At 43.6% G+C, this 17,171-nt stretch overlaps 1 protein-coding gene across 3 annotated transcripts in view; it reads left to right on the forward strand.

Moving 5' to 3' along the window:
* Positions 1-17,171, forward strand: part of LOC112229482 (neurabin-1) — a 106,617-nt gene that overhangs the window by 49,768 nt on the left and 39,678 nt on the right. For all 3 annotated transcript variants that reach the window (XM_042310429.1, XM_024395347.2, XM_024395348.2), the window contains exons 4-6: positions 3,269-3,389; positions 9,315-9,419; positions 13,171-13,306. In XM_042310429.1, coding sequence (XP_042166363.1) covers positions 3,269-3,389; positions 9,315-9,419; positions 13,171-13,306 — 362 coding nt within the window. The remainder of the gene's footprint in view (positions 1-3,268; positions 3,390-9,314; positions 9,420-13,170; positions 13,307-17,171) is intronic.

The following is a 17,171-nucleotide window of genomic DNA, read 5'->3' on the forward strand; positions in this document are numbered from 1 at the left end:
GTTATCACTTCCAGAGGTGATTCTAACATGTACTGATTCAGGGTGTTGAATACTTATCAAATACAGATCAATATTTTTTTTCATAATTTTATTGCACTTTAAAATACAATTAAATTCAAATCACATTGTATTTGTCACATGCGCCGAATACAACAGGTGTAGACCTTACTGTGAAATGCTTACTTACAAGCCCTTAACCAACAATGCCTTTTGAAGAAAAATAAGAGTTAAGAAAAATATTTATTAAATGAACTAAAGTACAAAATTAAAGAGCAACAATAAAATAGCAATAATGAGGCTATATACAGGGGGTACAAGTACCGAGTCAATGTGCGGGGGTACAGGTTAGTCGAGGTAATTGAGGTAATATATACATGTAGGTAGGAGTAAAGTGATTATGCATAGATAATAGATAATAAACAGCGAGTAGCTGTCAATGTAAATAGTCTGAGTAGCCATTTGATTAATTGTTCATCAGTCTTATAGCTTGGGGGTAGAAGCTGTTAATTCTTGGTGACAGGGGGCAGTATTTTCACGTCCGGATGAAATGCATGCCCAAATGCAACTGCCTGCTACTCATCCCCAGAAGATAAGATATGCATATTATTAATAGATTTGGATAGAAATCACTCTGAAGTTTCTAAAACTGTTTGAATCATGTCTGTGAGTATAACAGAACTTACCTAGCAGGCGAAACCCCGAGGACAAACCATTCCGATTTTTTTATTTTGAGGTCACTCTCTTTTCAATGGGGTTTCATTGGGAATCCAGATTTCTAAGGTACCTTCTTGCAGTTCCTATCGCTTCCACTGGATGTCAATAGTCTTTAGAAATTGATTGAGGTTTTTCCTTTGTGTAATGAAGAAGTAGCACTGTTCAGAACGAGGGTAACTTGTAGTGTACTGTTAGATAGAGGCGCGTGACCAGAAAGCTAGCTGCAGTTTGTTTTCCTCCTGTATTGAACACAGATCATCCTGTCTTCAATTTGATCGATTATTTACGTTAAAAAAATACCTAAAGTTGTATTACAAAAGTAGTTTGAAATATTTTGGCAAAGTTTACAGGTAACTTGAGTTATTTTGTAGTCATGTTGCGCAAGTTGGAACCGGTGTTTTTCTGGATCAAACGCACCAAATAAATTGACATTTTGGGTATATATAGACGGAATTAATCAAAAGGACCATTTGTGATGTCTATGGGACATATTGGAGTGCCCACAAAAGAAGCTCGTCAAAGGTAAGGCAATAATTATATTTTTATTTCTGCGTTTTGTGTCGCGGCTGCAGGGTTGAAATATGCTTCTCTCTCTTTGTTTACTGGGGTGCTGTCCTCAGATAATAGCATATTTTGCTTTCGCCGAAAAGCCTTTTTGAAATCTGACATGTTGGCTGGATTCACAAGTGTAGCTTTAATTTGCTATCTTGCATGTGTTATTTAATGAAAGTTTGATTTTTATAGTAATTTATTTGAATTTGGCGCTCTGCATTTTCCGTGGCTTTTGGCAAGGTGGGAGCGTCCCACATATCCCAGAGAGGTTAAGGAGCCTTTTGGACCTAGATTTGGCGCTCCGGTACCGCTTGCTGTGTGGTAGCAGAGAGAACAGTCTATGACTAGTGGCTGGAGTCTTTGTTAATTTTTAGGTCCTTCCTCTGACACCGCCTGGTATAGTGGTCCTGGATGGCAGGAAGCTTGGCCCCAGTGATGCACTGGGCCGTACGCACTACCCTCTGTAGCGCCTTGTGGTCGGAGGCAGAGCAGTTGCCATACCAGGTGGTGATGCAACCAGTCAGGATGCTCTCGATGTCGCAGCTGTAGAACTTTTTGAGGATTCTGGAACCCAAGCTAAATCTTTTCAGTCTCCTGAGGGGGAATAGGCCTTGTAGTGCCCTCTTCACGACTGTCTTGGTGTGTTTGAACCATGATAGTTTGTTGGTGATGTGGACACCAAGGAACTTGAAGCTCTCAACTTGCTCCAGTACAGGCCCGTCGATGAGAATGGGGGCGTGCTCGGCCCTCCTTTTCCTGTAGTCCATGATCATCTCCTTTGTCTTGATCACATTGAGATAGAGGTTGTTGTCCTGGCACCACACTTCCAGGTCTCTGACCTCCTCCCTATAGGCTGTGTCATTGTTGTCGGTGATCAGGCCTACCACCGTTGTGTCGTCTGCAAACTTAATGATGGAGTTGGAGTCATGCTTGGCCACGCAGTCATGGAGTAACAGGGAGTACAGGAGGGGATTAAGCATGCACCTCTAAGGGGCCCCCGTGTTGAGGACTAGCATGGCAGAGTACATGTCCTGGTAATCCATCTGTCCCTGCAGCCTTGTGAAGGTTGACCTGTTTAAAGGTCTTACCCACATCGGCTACGGTGAGTGTGATCACACAGTCGTCCGGGAACAGCTTGTCCCCTCATGCACGCTTCAGTGTTGCTTGCCTCGAAGCGCGCGTGGAAGTAATTTAGCTCGTCTGGTAGGCTTGTGTCACTGGGCAGCTCGCGGCTGGGCTTCCCTTTGTAGTCCGTAATAGTTTGCAAGCCCTGCCACATCTGACGAGTGTCGAAGCCGGTGAAGTAGGATTCAATCTTAGTCCTGTAGTTACAATTTGCCTGTTTAATGATTTGTCTGAGGGCATAGTGGGATTTCTTATAAGCATCCGGGTTAGAGTCCTGCTCCTTGAAAGCGGCAGCTCTACCCTTTAGCTCAGTGCGGATGTTGCCTGTAATCCATGTCTTCTGTTTGGGGTATGTACGTACGGTCACTGTGGGGACAACATCATTGATGCAGTTATTGATAAAGCTGGGGACGGATGTGGTATACTTCTCAATGCCATCGGATGAGTCCCGGAACATAGTCCAGTCTATGCTAGCAATACTGTCCTGTAGCTTAGCATCTGCGTCATCTGACCACTTCCGCATTGAGCGAGTCACTGGTGCTTCCTGATTTAGTTTTTGCTTGTAAGCAGGAATCAGGAGGATAGAATTATGGTCAGATTTGCCAAATGGAGGGGGAGGGAGAGCTTTGTACACGTCTCTGTGTGTGGATTAAAGGTGGTCTAGAGTTTGTATTCCTCTTTTTGCACATGTAACATGCTGGTAGATGAATAGATATCCATCTATCCATCCATCCCTCGCCTCCTACCCACAGTCAGAGGGCTGACATTAAGGATGGTATTGACTGAAACACACACACAGGGAACCCTCCCCCCTCTCTCTATGACACAAACACATACACACTTGCCATTGTATAACCCCTGTCTCCTCTCTGCCCAGATGACGATGGCCTTGGTATCAGTATCATAGGAATGGGAGTGGGTGCTGACGCCGGTCTGGAGAAACTTGGCATCTTCGTCAAGACTGTCATCGAGGGCGGGGCAGCTGAGAGAGATGACAGGTAAGAGTTCCCTGCTTCCTGAGAAGGTGCCAATTCAATCCCTGTACACACACACACATACACACACACACACACACACTAGTCCTCATGGCCCAGAGAGATTTAGCAGCAGGGGTCTGGGATTACAGTGAGGAGGGAGGCACAGCCTGAAATTTCAGCAACAGCTCTGGGATGTTATCACACTCTGCAGCTGCAGGAAATAGTGTGTCCATGTGTGTGCATGGGTGGGTGCGTGGGTTAGTGTGCACGCATAATATAATATAACATAATATACTCCACGGGCATATCAAAGTTCCAGGGATCTCTGCTAGTGTTAAAGTTATGGCCCGTTTTATAAAGAGAAATTGGGATAGTAGACAATGTAACCAATCACAGCGCTCCTCTTACTTGTAACATTGCACATCCTGCAAGTCACCAGCAGAGAACGACCATTTTGAATCCATTTTCACATTCAGTCTGTTGGTAAGGCTTAAAAATTGGATCATAACTTTAAAAGTAGCAGAGATCCCAATCTGGAAATTTCATATGCACATAAACTATATTATGTTCAACAATGTATTTAAAAAAAATAATATTAATGTTTATATTTATTTTTAAACGAATATAAAACTAATAAACAAAATTATCAAAATACTACTCATATTACAGAGCAAGCGGTAAAGCTTCATTTGACACCAATGTTTGCTTTGTAGCACCTACAGATGAAACACTATGGAGTCTTAAAGGAGGACTGGGTAAGGCCAAAATGTCCTAAATATGCCAACTTTGACCAATTATTTCTCAACTATGCTTTTAGATACACATGTCAAATATGTCCACAATCCTTCCTCCAAAGGACTCTTCTATGGATTACATTTCGTGAAAATCCCCCAAATCATGTTCTTTTTTGTCTGGGTTTCGTGAGGAATCACTCAACACAGAGATCAGGTTTCATAGTCACACATACACGGACGCATGCAGACACAGGGAGAGAGAGAAAACCCCTCTGCATCATCTTCCACTGAGCCTCTCAGTCTCACCCCACACCTCGCTTAAATCTGAGGGTTAATCGGAATGTGGTCTTGGTGAGAGATTTAATGTGAGACAGAGAGACCTGTGTGTGTGTGTCAAATCAAATCAATAAATCAAATTGTATTTGTCACGTACTTTGTAAACAACAGGTGTAGACTAACAGTGAAATGCTTACTTACGGGGCCCTTCCTAACAATGCAGAGAGAAATAACATGTAATAATAAAAGTAATAACGAATACACAATGAGTAACGATAACATGGCTATATACACGGGGTACCAGTACTGATTCGATGTGCTGGGGTATGAGGAAATGAGGTAGATATGTACATATAACTTGGAATAAATTGACTAGGCAACAGGATAAATAATAAACAGTAACAGCAGCGTATGTGTTGAGTCAAAAGGTTTATGCGAAAAGAGTCAATGCAGATAGTACGGGTAGCTATTGGTTAACTATTTAACTATTTTACTTCTACCCCCAACTATGGCTTGGTGGTAGAAGCTGTTCAGGGTCCTATTGGTTCCAGACTTGGGGCATTGGTACCGCTTGCCATGCGGTAGCAGAGAGAACAGTCTATGACTTGGGTGGCTGGCTACCGCCGGGTATAGTAGTCCTGGATGGCATTACCCTCTGTAGTGCCTTGCAGTCGGATGCCAAGCAGTTGTCATACCAAGCAGTGATACAGCCAGTCAAGATGTTCTCAATGGTGTAGCTGTATATCTTTTTGAGGATCTGAGGCCCCATGCCAAATCTTTTCAGCCTCCTAAGGGGAAGAGGCATTGCTGTGCCCTCTTCATGACTGTGTTGGTGTGTGTGGATCATGATAGATCCTTAGTGATGTGAACACGAGGATCTTGAAACTCTTGACCTGCTCCACTACAACCTGGTTGATGTGAATGGGGGCATGCTCGGTCCTCCGTTTCCTGTAGTCCACGATCAGTTATTTTTGTCTTTCTGACTTTGAGGAAGATGTTGTTGTCCTGGCACCAGACTGCCAGGTCTCTGACCTCCCTATAGGCTGTCTCATCGTCATCGGTGATCAGGCCTACCACTGTTGTGATGTCAGCAAACTTAATGATGGTGTTGGAGTCGTGCGTGGCCACGCAATTGTAGGTGAACAGGGAGTACAGGAGGGGACTAAGCACGCACCCTTGAGGGGCCCCCATGTTGAGGGTCAGCGTGGCGGATGTCTTGTTGCCTACCCTCACCACCTGGGGACGGGCCGTCAGGAAATCCAGGATCCAGTTGCAGAGGGAGGTGTTCAGTCTCAGGATCCTTAGCTCAGTGATGCGCTTGGAGGGCACTATGGTGTTGAACGCTGAGCTTTAGTAAGTGAACAGCATTCTCACATTGGTGTTCGTCTTGTCCAGGTTAGAGAGGGCAGTGTTGAGTGCATTAGAGATTGCATCACCTGTGGATCTATTGGGGCGGTATGTAAATTGGATTGGGTCCAGGGTGTCTGGGATGGAGTTGATGTGAGCCATGATCAGCCTTTCAAAGCATTTCATGTCTACAGATATGAGTGCTATTGAGCGATAGTCATTTTGACAGGTGACCTTGGCTTTCTTGGGCACAGGGACTATGGTGGTTTGCTTAAAACATGTAGGTATTACAGACTGGGTCAGTGAGAGGTTCAAAATATCCGTGAAGACACTTGCCAGCTGGTCAGTGTGCGCTGAGTAAACATCCTGGTAATCCGTCTGGCCCTGCGGCCTTGTGAATGTTAACCTGTTTAAAGATCTTCCTCATACCAGCTGCAGAGAGAGTGATCACACAGTCGTCCAGAACAGCTGGTGCTCTCATGCATGGTTCCGTGTTGCTTGCCTCGAAGCAAGCATAGAAGTCATTTAGCTCGTCTGGTAGGTGTATGTGTGTGTGTGTGTGTGTGTGTGTGTGTGCTTGCGTTCGTGCATGCGTGCACGGTGCTTAATTGTCTGGTCTCGCTCTGACAGGAAGGCACTGCTTCGGCCTACAGAGGTCTGTCTGGGGAGCCAATGTCTTCTCCGCCAGGGTCAGAGTCAGGATCAATTCCATTTAAATTCAGAAAAGTAAACTTATTTATGACTGAATTGAAATGGAATTGACCCCAACCGTGTCCGGGCTTTGATGATTACTGTTGTCCTAGGCCCTGTATGAAAGAAAAGCCCTTAAAAGTGTCATATGCAACCACTCAATGTTACGTCAAATCAAATCAAATCCAATTGTATTTGTCACATACACATGGTTAGCAGATGTTAATGCGAGGGTAGCGAAATGCTTGTGCTTCTAGTTCCGACAATGCAGTAATAACCAACAAGTAATCTAGCTAACAATTCCTAAACTACTACCGTATAGCCTTATAGACACAAGTGTAAGGGGATAAAGAATATGTACATAAAGATATATGAATGAGTGATGGTACAGAGCGGCATAGGCAAGATGCAGTAGATGGTATTGAGTACAGTATATACATATGAGATGAGTATGTAAACAAAGTGGCGTAGTTAAAGAGGCTAGTGATACATGTATTACATAAAGATGCAGTAGATGATATAGAGTACAGTATATTCGTATACATATGAGATGAATAATGTAGGGTATGTAAACATTATATTAGGTAGCATTGTTTAAAGTGGCTAGTGATATATTTTACATCATTTCCCATAAATGAGTGGCAGCAGCCACTCAATGTTAGTGGTGGCTGTTTAACAGTCTGATGGCCTTGAGATAGAAGCTGTTTTTCGTGAAGTGGTTGACAGTGTTGCAATGCTGATGGTTAGTCCGTCTGTCTGTGTTAAGTGGTTTGCATTCAGTCTGGCTGTCCCGACACCATACAGTATGTCAGTAATCATATCTGTGTTTGTCCATGTTGTGGATGTGATGTCACAGTGATTCAGACTGTAAACTGCTGTTAGGTCAGACAGTGTTAGGTTTGACACGTTTTAAGGGTACGTTTAAATTCTCAGAATAGCTTGGACATGTATTGATGTCACATGTAAGCACCACTGTATTGATGCTTTGTTACATGGGTATTATAATGTTATTGCGACCATAGACGATCTATGAATAGAAAAGTGGGACTTAGGAAAAAACATGCCCTGGACTTTCACGCTAATGTTATCTAAATTAATTATTATATTTGAATTGTTAAATCAAAATGGAATTTTAAAATAGGCAGCCTATTCATTATTGTTTTGTTAAAGAACTGTCACCACAACAGCCTTGTCACAGGCTGTGATTGTGTCCCAAATGGCACAGTGTTCTCTATGGGCCCTGGTCAAATGTAGTGCACTAAATAGGGAATAGGGTGCCATTTGGTGATACAAACATTCTGATAACCTTGTTTCCTCTGTTGACCAAATTGGTGTTGGCTCACAAGCCCTGGGCGCTATCAAGCAGCGATAGCTACACATCCTGTCATGTCCAAGCTAACCCCACAGTGTGAATGTAATGCTTTCTGTCTGTTCGGCAATAGTGCTGCTCCACTTTTGTAATGGAGAATGGTTGCCTCAAGACATGTCTAGCTGTACTATATTCAGTAGTTTGATAATTAACTATTGCACCATTTTGCACCACTGAACACTCAGCTCACATCATGTGATAATACATTTTCAAAAGCAGATTATGAAATCTGACTTTGATTAGATATTGTATCACTCTGCAAAGCACCACATCAGTGCATAGTCTACTACTGCACAGTGGATCATTTTATATATGTATATACACTACCGTTCAAAAGTTTGGGGTCACTTAGAGATGTCCTTGTTTTTGAAAGAAAAGCACATTTTTTGTCCATTGAAATAACATCAAATTGATCGAAAATACAGTATAAACATTGCTAATGTTGTAAATGACTATTATATCTGGAAACGGCCCATTTGTTATGGAATATCTACATAGGCGCACAGAGGCCCATTATCATCAATCATCATTCCTGTGTTTCAATGGCACATTGTGTTAGCTGATCCAAGTATATCATTTTTAAAGGCAAATTGATCATTAGAAAACCCTTTTGCAATTATGTTAGCACAGTTGAAAACGGTTGTTCTGATTAAAGAAGCAATAAAACTGGCCTTCCTTAGACTAGTTGAGTGTCTGGAGCATCAGCATTTGTGGGTTCGATTACAGGATCAAAATGGCCAGAAGAAAATCACTTTCTTCTGAAACTTGTCAGTCTATTCTTGTTCTGAGAACTGAAGGCTATTCCATGTGAGAAATTGCCAAGAAACTGAAGTTCTTGTACAGTGCTATGTACTACTCCCTTCACAGAACAGCACAAACTGGCCCTAACCAGAATAGAAATTGGAGTGGGAGGCCCGGATGCACAACTGAGCAAGAAGACAAGTACATTAGAGTGTCTTTTGGCCCATTCCCCCTGACAGAGCTGGTGTAACTGAGTCAGGTTTGTCGGCCTCCTTGCTCGCACACACTTTTTCAGTTCTGTCCACAAATTGTCTATAGGAATGAGGTCAGGGCTTTGTGATGGCCAAATTTGGAAGTATGCTTGGGATCATTGTCAATTTGGAAGACCCATTTGCGACCCAGCTTTAACTGCCTGACTGATGTCTTGAGATGTTGCTTCAATATAACCACATACTTTTCCTTCCTCATGGTGCCATTTATTTTATGAAGTTTACCAGTCCCTCCTGCAGCAAAGCACTCCAACAACATGATGCTGCCACCCCTGTGCTTCACAGTTGGGATGATGTTCTTCGGCTTGTTTTCATATACATTTTTTTCTCCATAGATCATAACAGATAGAGAGAGAATGACAAGTAGTTGGCCTGATTCAAACCGATGCCGCTGACATGTGTACCAGAGGTTACGGCTTTACCACTAGACCAGCCAAGCCACAGCTCAGTAGATCCTACAGTAACCTGTGTCTCTTACCTGTGTGTGACCTTTCTGTGACCTCAGTATGTTGTGTCGTAGGATCAAGGTGAACGACCAGATCGTGGAGGTGGACGGCACCAGTCTGGTGGGGGTGACACAGAGCTTCGCTGCCTCCGTCCTGAGGAACACCCAGGGAGTGGTTAGGTAAGATCAACTGCCACATCCGTGACATTTTATTTTCGGTCCCACTTACCACGCTGCGCATTGGTCCTCCAATCCTTCTCGCTACTCCTCCTCAGAAGAGGAGTGTCTAATCAAAGGAATGTTTAATCAAAACACAACAGAACACTGGAACAAAACAATAAACGTGAATAAACGAAACAGTCCCGTGTGGAAACAAGCACTGACACGGAAGACAAACACCCACAACTCAACAGTGAAACCAGGCTACCTAAGTATGATTCTCAATCAGGGACAACGATTGACAGCTGCCTCTGATTGAGAATCATACTTAGGTAGCCTGGTTTCACTTTTGAGTTGTGGGTGTTTGTCTTCTGTTCTGTGTTTTGCGAGAGGGACCGGGCAGGCACCGTGGTATGCGATGGAGTGCACAGTGTCCCCAGTACGCGCGCTTAGCCCGGTGCGGTACATTGCATTGTTGATGTCCTAACCGACTTGCCAAAACTATAGTTTGAACAAGAAATTTGTGGAGTGGTTGAAAAACAAGTTTTAATGACTCCAACCTAAGTGTATGTAAACTTCCGACTTCAACTGTACAAACCAGATATTAAAAGACAGCACAATTAAACAACATCCCACGTGGTTGACTGAGTGAGGGCATATCTGTTGTGAGGCAATGTAATGCGGACATCCCTGACATCCCTAACCCCAGTGCCCTGTGCGTCCCAAATGGCACCTTATTCCCTATATAGTGCACTACCTTTGATCAGAGCCCTATGTGCCCTTGTCAAATAAGTACATTATATAGCAGGGTTTCCCAAACTCGGTCCTCGGGACCGTCAGGGGTGCGCGTTTTCATTTTTTGCCCTTAGTATGCCCTTTTGCTTTGATCATTTGAATCAGCTGTGTAGTGTTAGGGCAAAAAACTAAACATGCACCCGAGGACCGAGATTGGGAAACGCTGCTATATAGGGAATAGGGTGCCATTTGGGACTCAGACCCAGTATGTTTGTCAGCATACTGTAGCAGCTCCTAATGACAAGACATGACGGTATTATGGCTGTTGTTCCCAGAAGCAGGGTAGGCCCCCCCCTGCATGTTGCTTTGCCGGGAAAGAGGAAACTGTTTCCAGGTCAGCTGCTAGATGGAGAGATGGAGGAGCACGCTCCTTGATTCTGATTTCTCTCAGTTGTTAATTCAGATGTAGATCATAGTTAACTCTGGAATGTAGCCAGCCTAGCTCTGTAATCAGCATGCCCACTCCGGATGATTGGAGACACAGTCAAATATGCTCTCCCACTGAGATAGAGGGATCCATCTTGGAGTAAACGAGAGAGAAACCAGAGAAATATGTGTTTTTACCTCCTGTATACTGGGTATTTTATTTTTTTATTTAACCTTTATTTAACTAGACAAGTCAGTTAAGAACAAATTATAAATTACAATGATGGCCTACCCCATCATTGTATGCTGGGTGGTAGAGAGGGAACATGAGGGAAGAAAGCCTGCCCCTCTCTTTCTCTCTCTCTCTCTCTGTGTCTCTCTCTCTCTCTCTCTCTCTGTGTGTCTCTCTCTCTCTCTCTCTCTCGCTATATCGCTCTCTCTCTCCATTTCTCTCTCTCTCTTTGTTTCTCTCTCTCTGTTTCACCCTTTATCAAATTCAAATGGCTTTATTGGCATGGAAAGTGTTACCGCATACATTGCCAAAGGAAACATATATTGTAGACCCATGATGACGCAGATAGATATTAATAGGAAAAATAATACTACTCAATGAGTAACAATTAACAGGACACTACAATTTAAAAAATATATATATATATTTCACCTTTATTTTACCAGGTAGGCCAGTTGAGAACAAGTTCTCATTTACAACTGCGACCTGGTCAAGATAAAGCAAAGCAGTGCGACAAAAACAACAACACAGAGTTACACATGGAATAAACAAATGTACAGTCAATAACACAATAGAAAAATATATATACAGTGTGAGCAAATGAAGTAAGGAGGTAAGGCAATAAATAGGCTATAGTAGCGAAGTAATTACAATTTAGCAAATTAACACTGGAGTGATAGATGTGCAGATGAGGATGTGCAAGTAGAAATACTGGTGTGCAAAAGTACAGAAAAAAGCAAAAACAAATACAGGATGAGGTAGGTAGTTAGTTGGGTGGGCTATTTACAGATGGGCTGTGTACAGCTGCAGCGATCGGTAAGCTGCTCTGACAGCCGATGCTTAAAGTTAGTGAGGGAGATATGTCTCCAACATCAGTGATTTTTACAATTCGTTCCAGTCATTGGCAGCAGAGAACTGGAAGGAAAGGCGGCTAAAAAGGTGTTGGCTTTGGGGATGACCAGTGAGATATACCTGCTGGAGCCCGTGCTACGGGTGGGTGTTGTTATCGTCACCAGTGAGCTGAGATAAGGCAGAGCTTTACCTAGCAAAGACTTATAGATGACCTGGAGCCAGAGGGTTTGGCGACAAATATGTAGCGAGGACCAGCCAACGAGAGCATACAGGTCGCAGTGGTGGGTAGTATATGGGGCTTTGGTGACAAAACGGATGGCACTGTAATAGACTGCATCCAATTTGCTGAGTAGAGTGTTGGAGGCTATTTTGTAAATGACATCGCCGAAGTCAAGGAGCGGTAGGATGGTCAGTTTTACGAGGGTATGTTTGGCAGCTTGAGTGAAGGAGGCTTTGTTGTGAACTAGGAAGCCGATTATAGATTTCATTTCAGATTGGAGCTGCTTAATAAGACATGAATGAAGTCCGTTATTGTAAATAAGAATTTGTTCTTAACTGACTTGCCTAGTTAAATAAAGGTTAAATAAATAAAATAAATGCTCAAAATAGACAATAATGAAATGGTGAGAAGGACACATGTAGAAATGGTATTGTTCTGGTTGTTTGTTCTCTCTCTCTCTCTCCCCCTTTCTTTCTCTCTCTCCCTCTCCGTCTCTCCCTTTCTTTCTCTCTCCCTCCGTCTCTCCCTTTCTTTCTCTCTCTCCCTCTCCGTCTCTCCCTTTCTTTCTCTCTCTCCCTCTCCGTCTCTCCCTTTCTTTCTCCTCTCCCTCTCCGTCTCTCCCTTTCTCTCTCCCTCTCCATCTCTCCCTTTCTTTCTCTCTCTCCCTCTCCGTCTCTCCCTTTCTTTCTCTCTCTCCCTCTCCGTCTCTCCCTTTCTTTCTCTCTCTCCCTCTCCGTCTCTCCCTTTCTTTCTCTCTCTCCCTCTCCGTCTCTCCCTTTCTTTCTCTCTCTCCCTCTCTGTCTCCCTCTCTCTCTATCCGTCTATCAACATGGAACTCCTTGGCTCTGTAGGGTAGGGTGTGAGAGAACGGCTGGTACAGCTGTAGCCCAGAGTCTGTGCCAATGTGCCTGTGCCAGTGCCCGATGTGCATATTCCAACCTGGACGGCTGCATGCCATTGTCACATTATTGTGTTAGCGCTGAAAGCCCCCTCCCTCTCCCCCTCCACTCCCCTATAATCAGATCCTGCTATTGAGTCCCTGCGAATGACACAGACTGCCTGTTACAGCCTCAATCACACAAACAAATAAACATACATAGTGGAAAATGGCACCTTTTCTAGTACACAAATTAAAAGGAGGAAGTTCTGTCATGTTTTAGTTCAGCTGAAAATATCTCAGGAAAAAGTATATTGAAGTGAAGCCCGAATTCATCATTGAACCAACATGCACAGTGGTTCAAAGCATATTGTAAAGTCACCCCTTGAGTGAAATGCAACTGATTGGCTGTGTTGCTGTCCGTTTCCAGGTTTGTGATTGGTCGAGAGCGTCCGGGTCAGGTGAGCGAGGTGGCTGCTCTGATCCAACAAACTCTGGAGCAGGAGAGGAGACAGAGAGAGTTGCTGGAGCAGCAGTATGCCCAGTATGACGCTGATGACGATGAGGTGGGTAGCCTACTGCCCCGCTGTCTCACCCTCCTACTGATACACCTATAAGTGTGGCCAATCAAATCCTATACAGTTTTATTAACTCATTCATAGGAGCTAGTAACCTACAACAACGTCTAACTTACCGACCCACTAGTACTCTCCTCTACTTATCAGGTTTTCACAAAGCATCTCAGAGTGCCTTTTCGATTATAATGAATATACAGTATATGGACAGGGGGGATCTGATCCTAGATCAGCCAGTAGCGGTGCATGGGTAAAATCACTGGGGAAGCCAAGCCAGAAAAAAAGCCATATTGCAACGAATATGTTGTGATAATTGTGTTGTTTTCTCTATAACCTGTTAGTTCTTATGCCTTGTGACCATAATATATAGGCCAAAGGTCGAGAAAATAAGAAGAATAAATTCAGCCACACCTTTGCTTCATCACAAAACCGGAGAGCAACATCTGTTCGGTGAAGTCCACAAAGCATTTAGCATGTAACAAGCAGTTACATTACCTACAGCAAGTTAACATTATTGATTTAGAACCACAGAGAGTTACTGCAAGTCACAAGGAAAACAGTAGCTGCCTCCACTATTCCAGCACCATTTCAACTTCAACATCTAATCACCTCTGCTTAGTACAGTGACAACTAAAAGATTCCAAAAATGATTTAGTCCAATCAACGTAAGCTAAATATCATGTGGCTGGCCATAGTTCAGATTTCTGTGTGTGTGTCTAAGCATAAAAAAACATGTTGACTCACCTTTCTTGTAGAGAAATACCAATGCCATCCTCCTCTCTTTCATATTGCATATTGTTTTTTTTTGTCTTGTTTATTTATTTATTTTTGTGTGTGTGAATTTGACCCCTTTTTCTCCCCAATTTCATGGTGTCCAATTGTTTTAGTAGCTACTATCTTGTCTCATCGCTACAACTCCCATACGGGCTCGGGAGAGATGAAGGTTGAAAGTCATGCGTCCTCCGATACAGAACCCAACCAAGCCGCACTGCTTCTTAACACAGCGCCATCCAACCCAGAAGCCAACCGCACCAATGTGTCAGAGGAAACACTGTGCACCTGGCAACCTTGGTTAGCGCACACTGCACCCAGCCCGCCACAGGAGTCGCTGGTGCACGATGAGACAAGGATTTCCCTACCGGCCAAACCCTCCCTAACCTGGACGACACTAGGCCAATTGTGCGTCGCCCTACGGACCTCCCGGTCGCAGACGGTTACGACAGAGCCTGGGCGCGAACCCAGAGTCTCTGGTGGCGCAGCTGGTGCTGCAGTACAGCGGCCTTAACCACTGCGCCACCCGGGAGGCCTTTGTTGTCCTAGTTTTGTTGCTCGCTAGCCTAACTTCCTTTCATGGGCAATGATTAGCCAGCTAGTTATGAATTCATGGTCGGATCAGAATCACCGTTATAATCATTGTACGGAAAATTAAGTAAAACCAGTCCAAATCAATATATCCGTCCATGCCTAATTTAGGAAAGGGACAATTTTAGCTAGCTAGCCACCGGAGGACAACAACACAACGCGATGCAGCAATTCAACACACTGACGACACAACAGAGGTAGGCTTGATTACCAACAACGACGAGACGGCCTACAGGGAGGAGGTGAGGGCCCTCGGAGTGTGGTGTCAAGAAAATAACCTCACACTCAACGTCAACAAAACTAAGGAGATGATTGTGGACTTCAGGAAACAGCAGAGGGAACACCCCCCTATCCACATCGATGGAACAGTAGTGGAGAGGGTAGCAAGTTTTAAGTTCCTCGGCATACACATCACAGACAAACTGAATTGGTCCACTCACACAGACAGCATCGTGAAGAAGGCGCAGCAGCGCCTCTTCAACCTCAGGAGGCTGAAGAAATTCGGCTTGTCACCAAAAGCACTCACAAACTTCTACAGATGCACAATCGAGAGCATCCTGGCGGGCGGCAACTGCCCCGCCCTCAACCGTAAGGCTCTCCAGAGGGTAGTGAGGTCTGCACAACGCATCACCGGGGGCAAACTACCTGCCCTCCAGGACACCTACACCACCCGATGTTACAGGAAGGCCATAAAGATCATCAAGGACATCAACCACCCGAGCCACTGCCTGTTCACCCCGCTATCATCCAGAAGGCGAGGTCAGTACAGGTGCATCAAAGCTGGGACCGAGAGACTGAAAAACAGCTTCTATCTCAAGGCCATCAGACTGTTAAACAGCCACCACTAACATTGAGTGGCTGGTGCCAACACACTGACACTGACACTGACTCAACTCCAGCCACTTTAATAATGGGAATTGATGGGAAATGATGTAAATATATCACTAGCCACTTTAAACAATGCTACCTTATATAATGTTTACATACCCTACATTATTCATCTCATATGCATACGTATATACTGTACTCTATATCATCGACTGCATCCTTATGTAATACATGTATCACTAGCCACTTTAACTATGCCACTTTGTTTACATACTCATCTCATATGTATATACTGTACTCGATATCAGCTACTGTATCTTGCCTATGCTGCTCTGTACCATCACTCATTCATATATCCTTATGTACATATTCTTTATCCCCTTACACTGTGTATAAGACAGTAGTTTTAGAATTGTTAGTTAGATTACTTGTTGGTTATTACTGCATTGTCGGAACTAGAAGCACAAGCATTTCGCTACACTCGCATTAACATCTGCTAACCATGTGTATGTGACAAATAACATTTGATTTGATTTGAAGTTTTTTCTGTCAAATTACATTTGGCTTGATGTGATGTGATTGGTGTGAAGCCATATCCAAACTGGCTTGACACTTTTTTTTGGTGCGTCAGGACCATTCACAGTTGAGCTTACTCAGTTTAGCTCAATGCTGAATGGCTATTATTCTTTTTACAAAATTTTATCAAGGAAGTACAATTGCTCGCTGGCTTCCCTTGCATTCAATTATACGTGCGGCAGCAATATCATCCTCTTTTTGGCTAGACAGCATCAGATAAATGGATTACACATACAGAGACACAGGGGCGCTGTTTCGCTCACTCAGATGCTTTCTCCAGGCAGATACATTCAGCCTCTTGTGAATTGAAGGAAAATTATGAAACACAGAGAAACGAAAGATATGTTTTTGTATTTTATTGGTACATTTTTTGGGGAAGCTTGGCTTCCCTTGGCATCCATGAGTACACGCCACTGAGATCAACACTCCTACTCTGAGAAGCTTTATACATACGGCCCAGATATGTTTCACCATACTAACGACAGACCTGTGTGGTCACACTGCACTCCAATCTTCTACAACAGGTCAATCTTGGTCATGAGTTGTGGTTGTGGTAGTCATTATGTCATGTCAAATCAGGCGTTGCTAAACATAGTTCAAGAATAATGTGGCTGTTCACTTAAAAAAAAGCCTCTGGGGCTGTTTTCCTGTGTTTGAGGGACTGCCAACATGTTTTCCTGCCTGTGTTTGTTCTAGCACACACTAAAGTCCATTACCATACACTCATCATTAGTGGGTCAGGAGGCTGGAGGACAATCAAGCTACCATTTCCATAATGGTAGCGCGTTGCCATGGCTGCGAGGCTGAGGGTCTATATTTAAGCCCCATTTAGAGGCGGAGGTGGGAGACGCCGGGTTAATCACCATGTATCTAAGTGGAGTGATGCACATCCTATAGGCTCAGGTCTGGTGATATATGTATGAAATATCTATGGTAATATACTGTATATGTCTGATATATGTATGGTAATATACTGTATATGTCTGATATGTATGGTAATATACTGTATATGTCTGATATATGTATGGTAATATACTGTATATATCTGATATGTATGGTAATATACTGTATATGTCTGATATATGTATGG

The sequence above is a fragment of the Oncorhynchus tshawytscha genome, linkage group LG31, assembly GCF_018296145.1.
Source record: "Oncorhynchus tshawytscha isolate Ot180627B linkage group LG31, Otsh_v2.0, whole genome shotgun sequence".
In the NCBI taxonomy this organism is placed as follows: domain Eukaryota; kingdom Metazoa; phylum Chordata; class Actinopteri; order Salmoniformes; family Salmonidae; genus Oncorhynchus; species Oncorhynchus tshawytscha.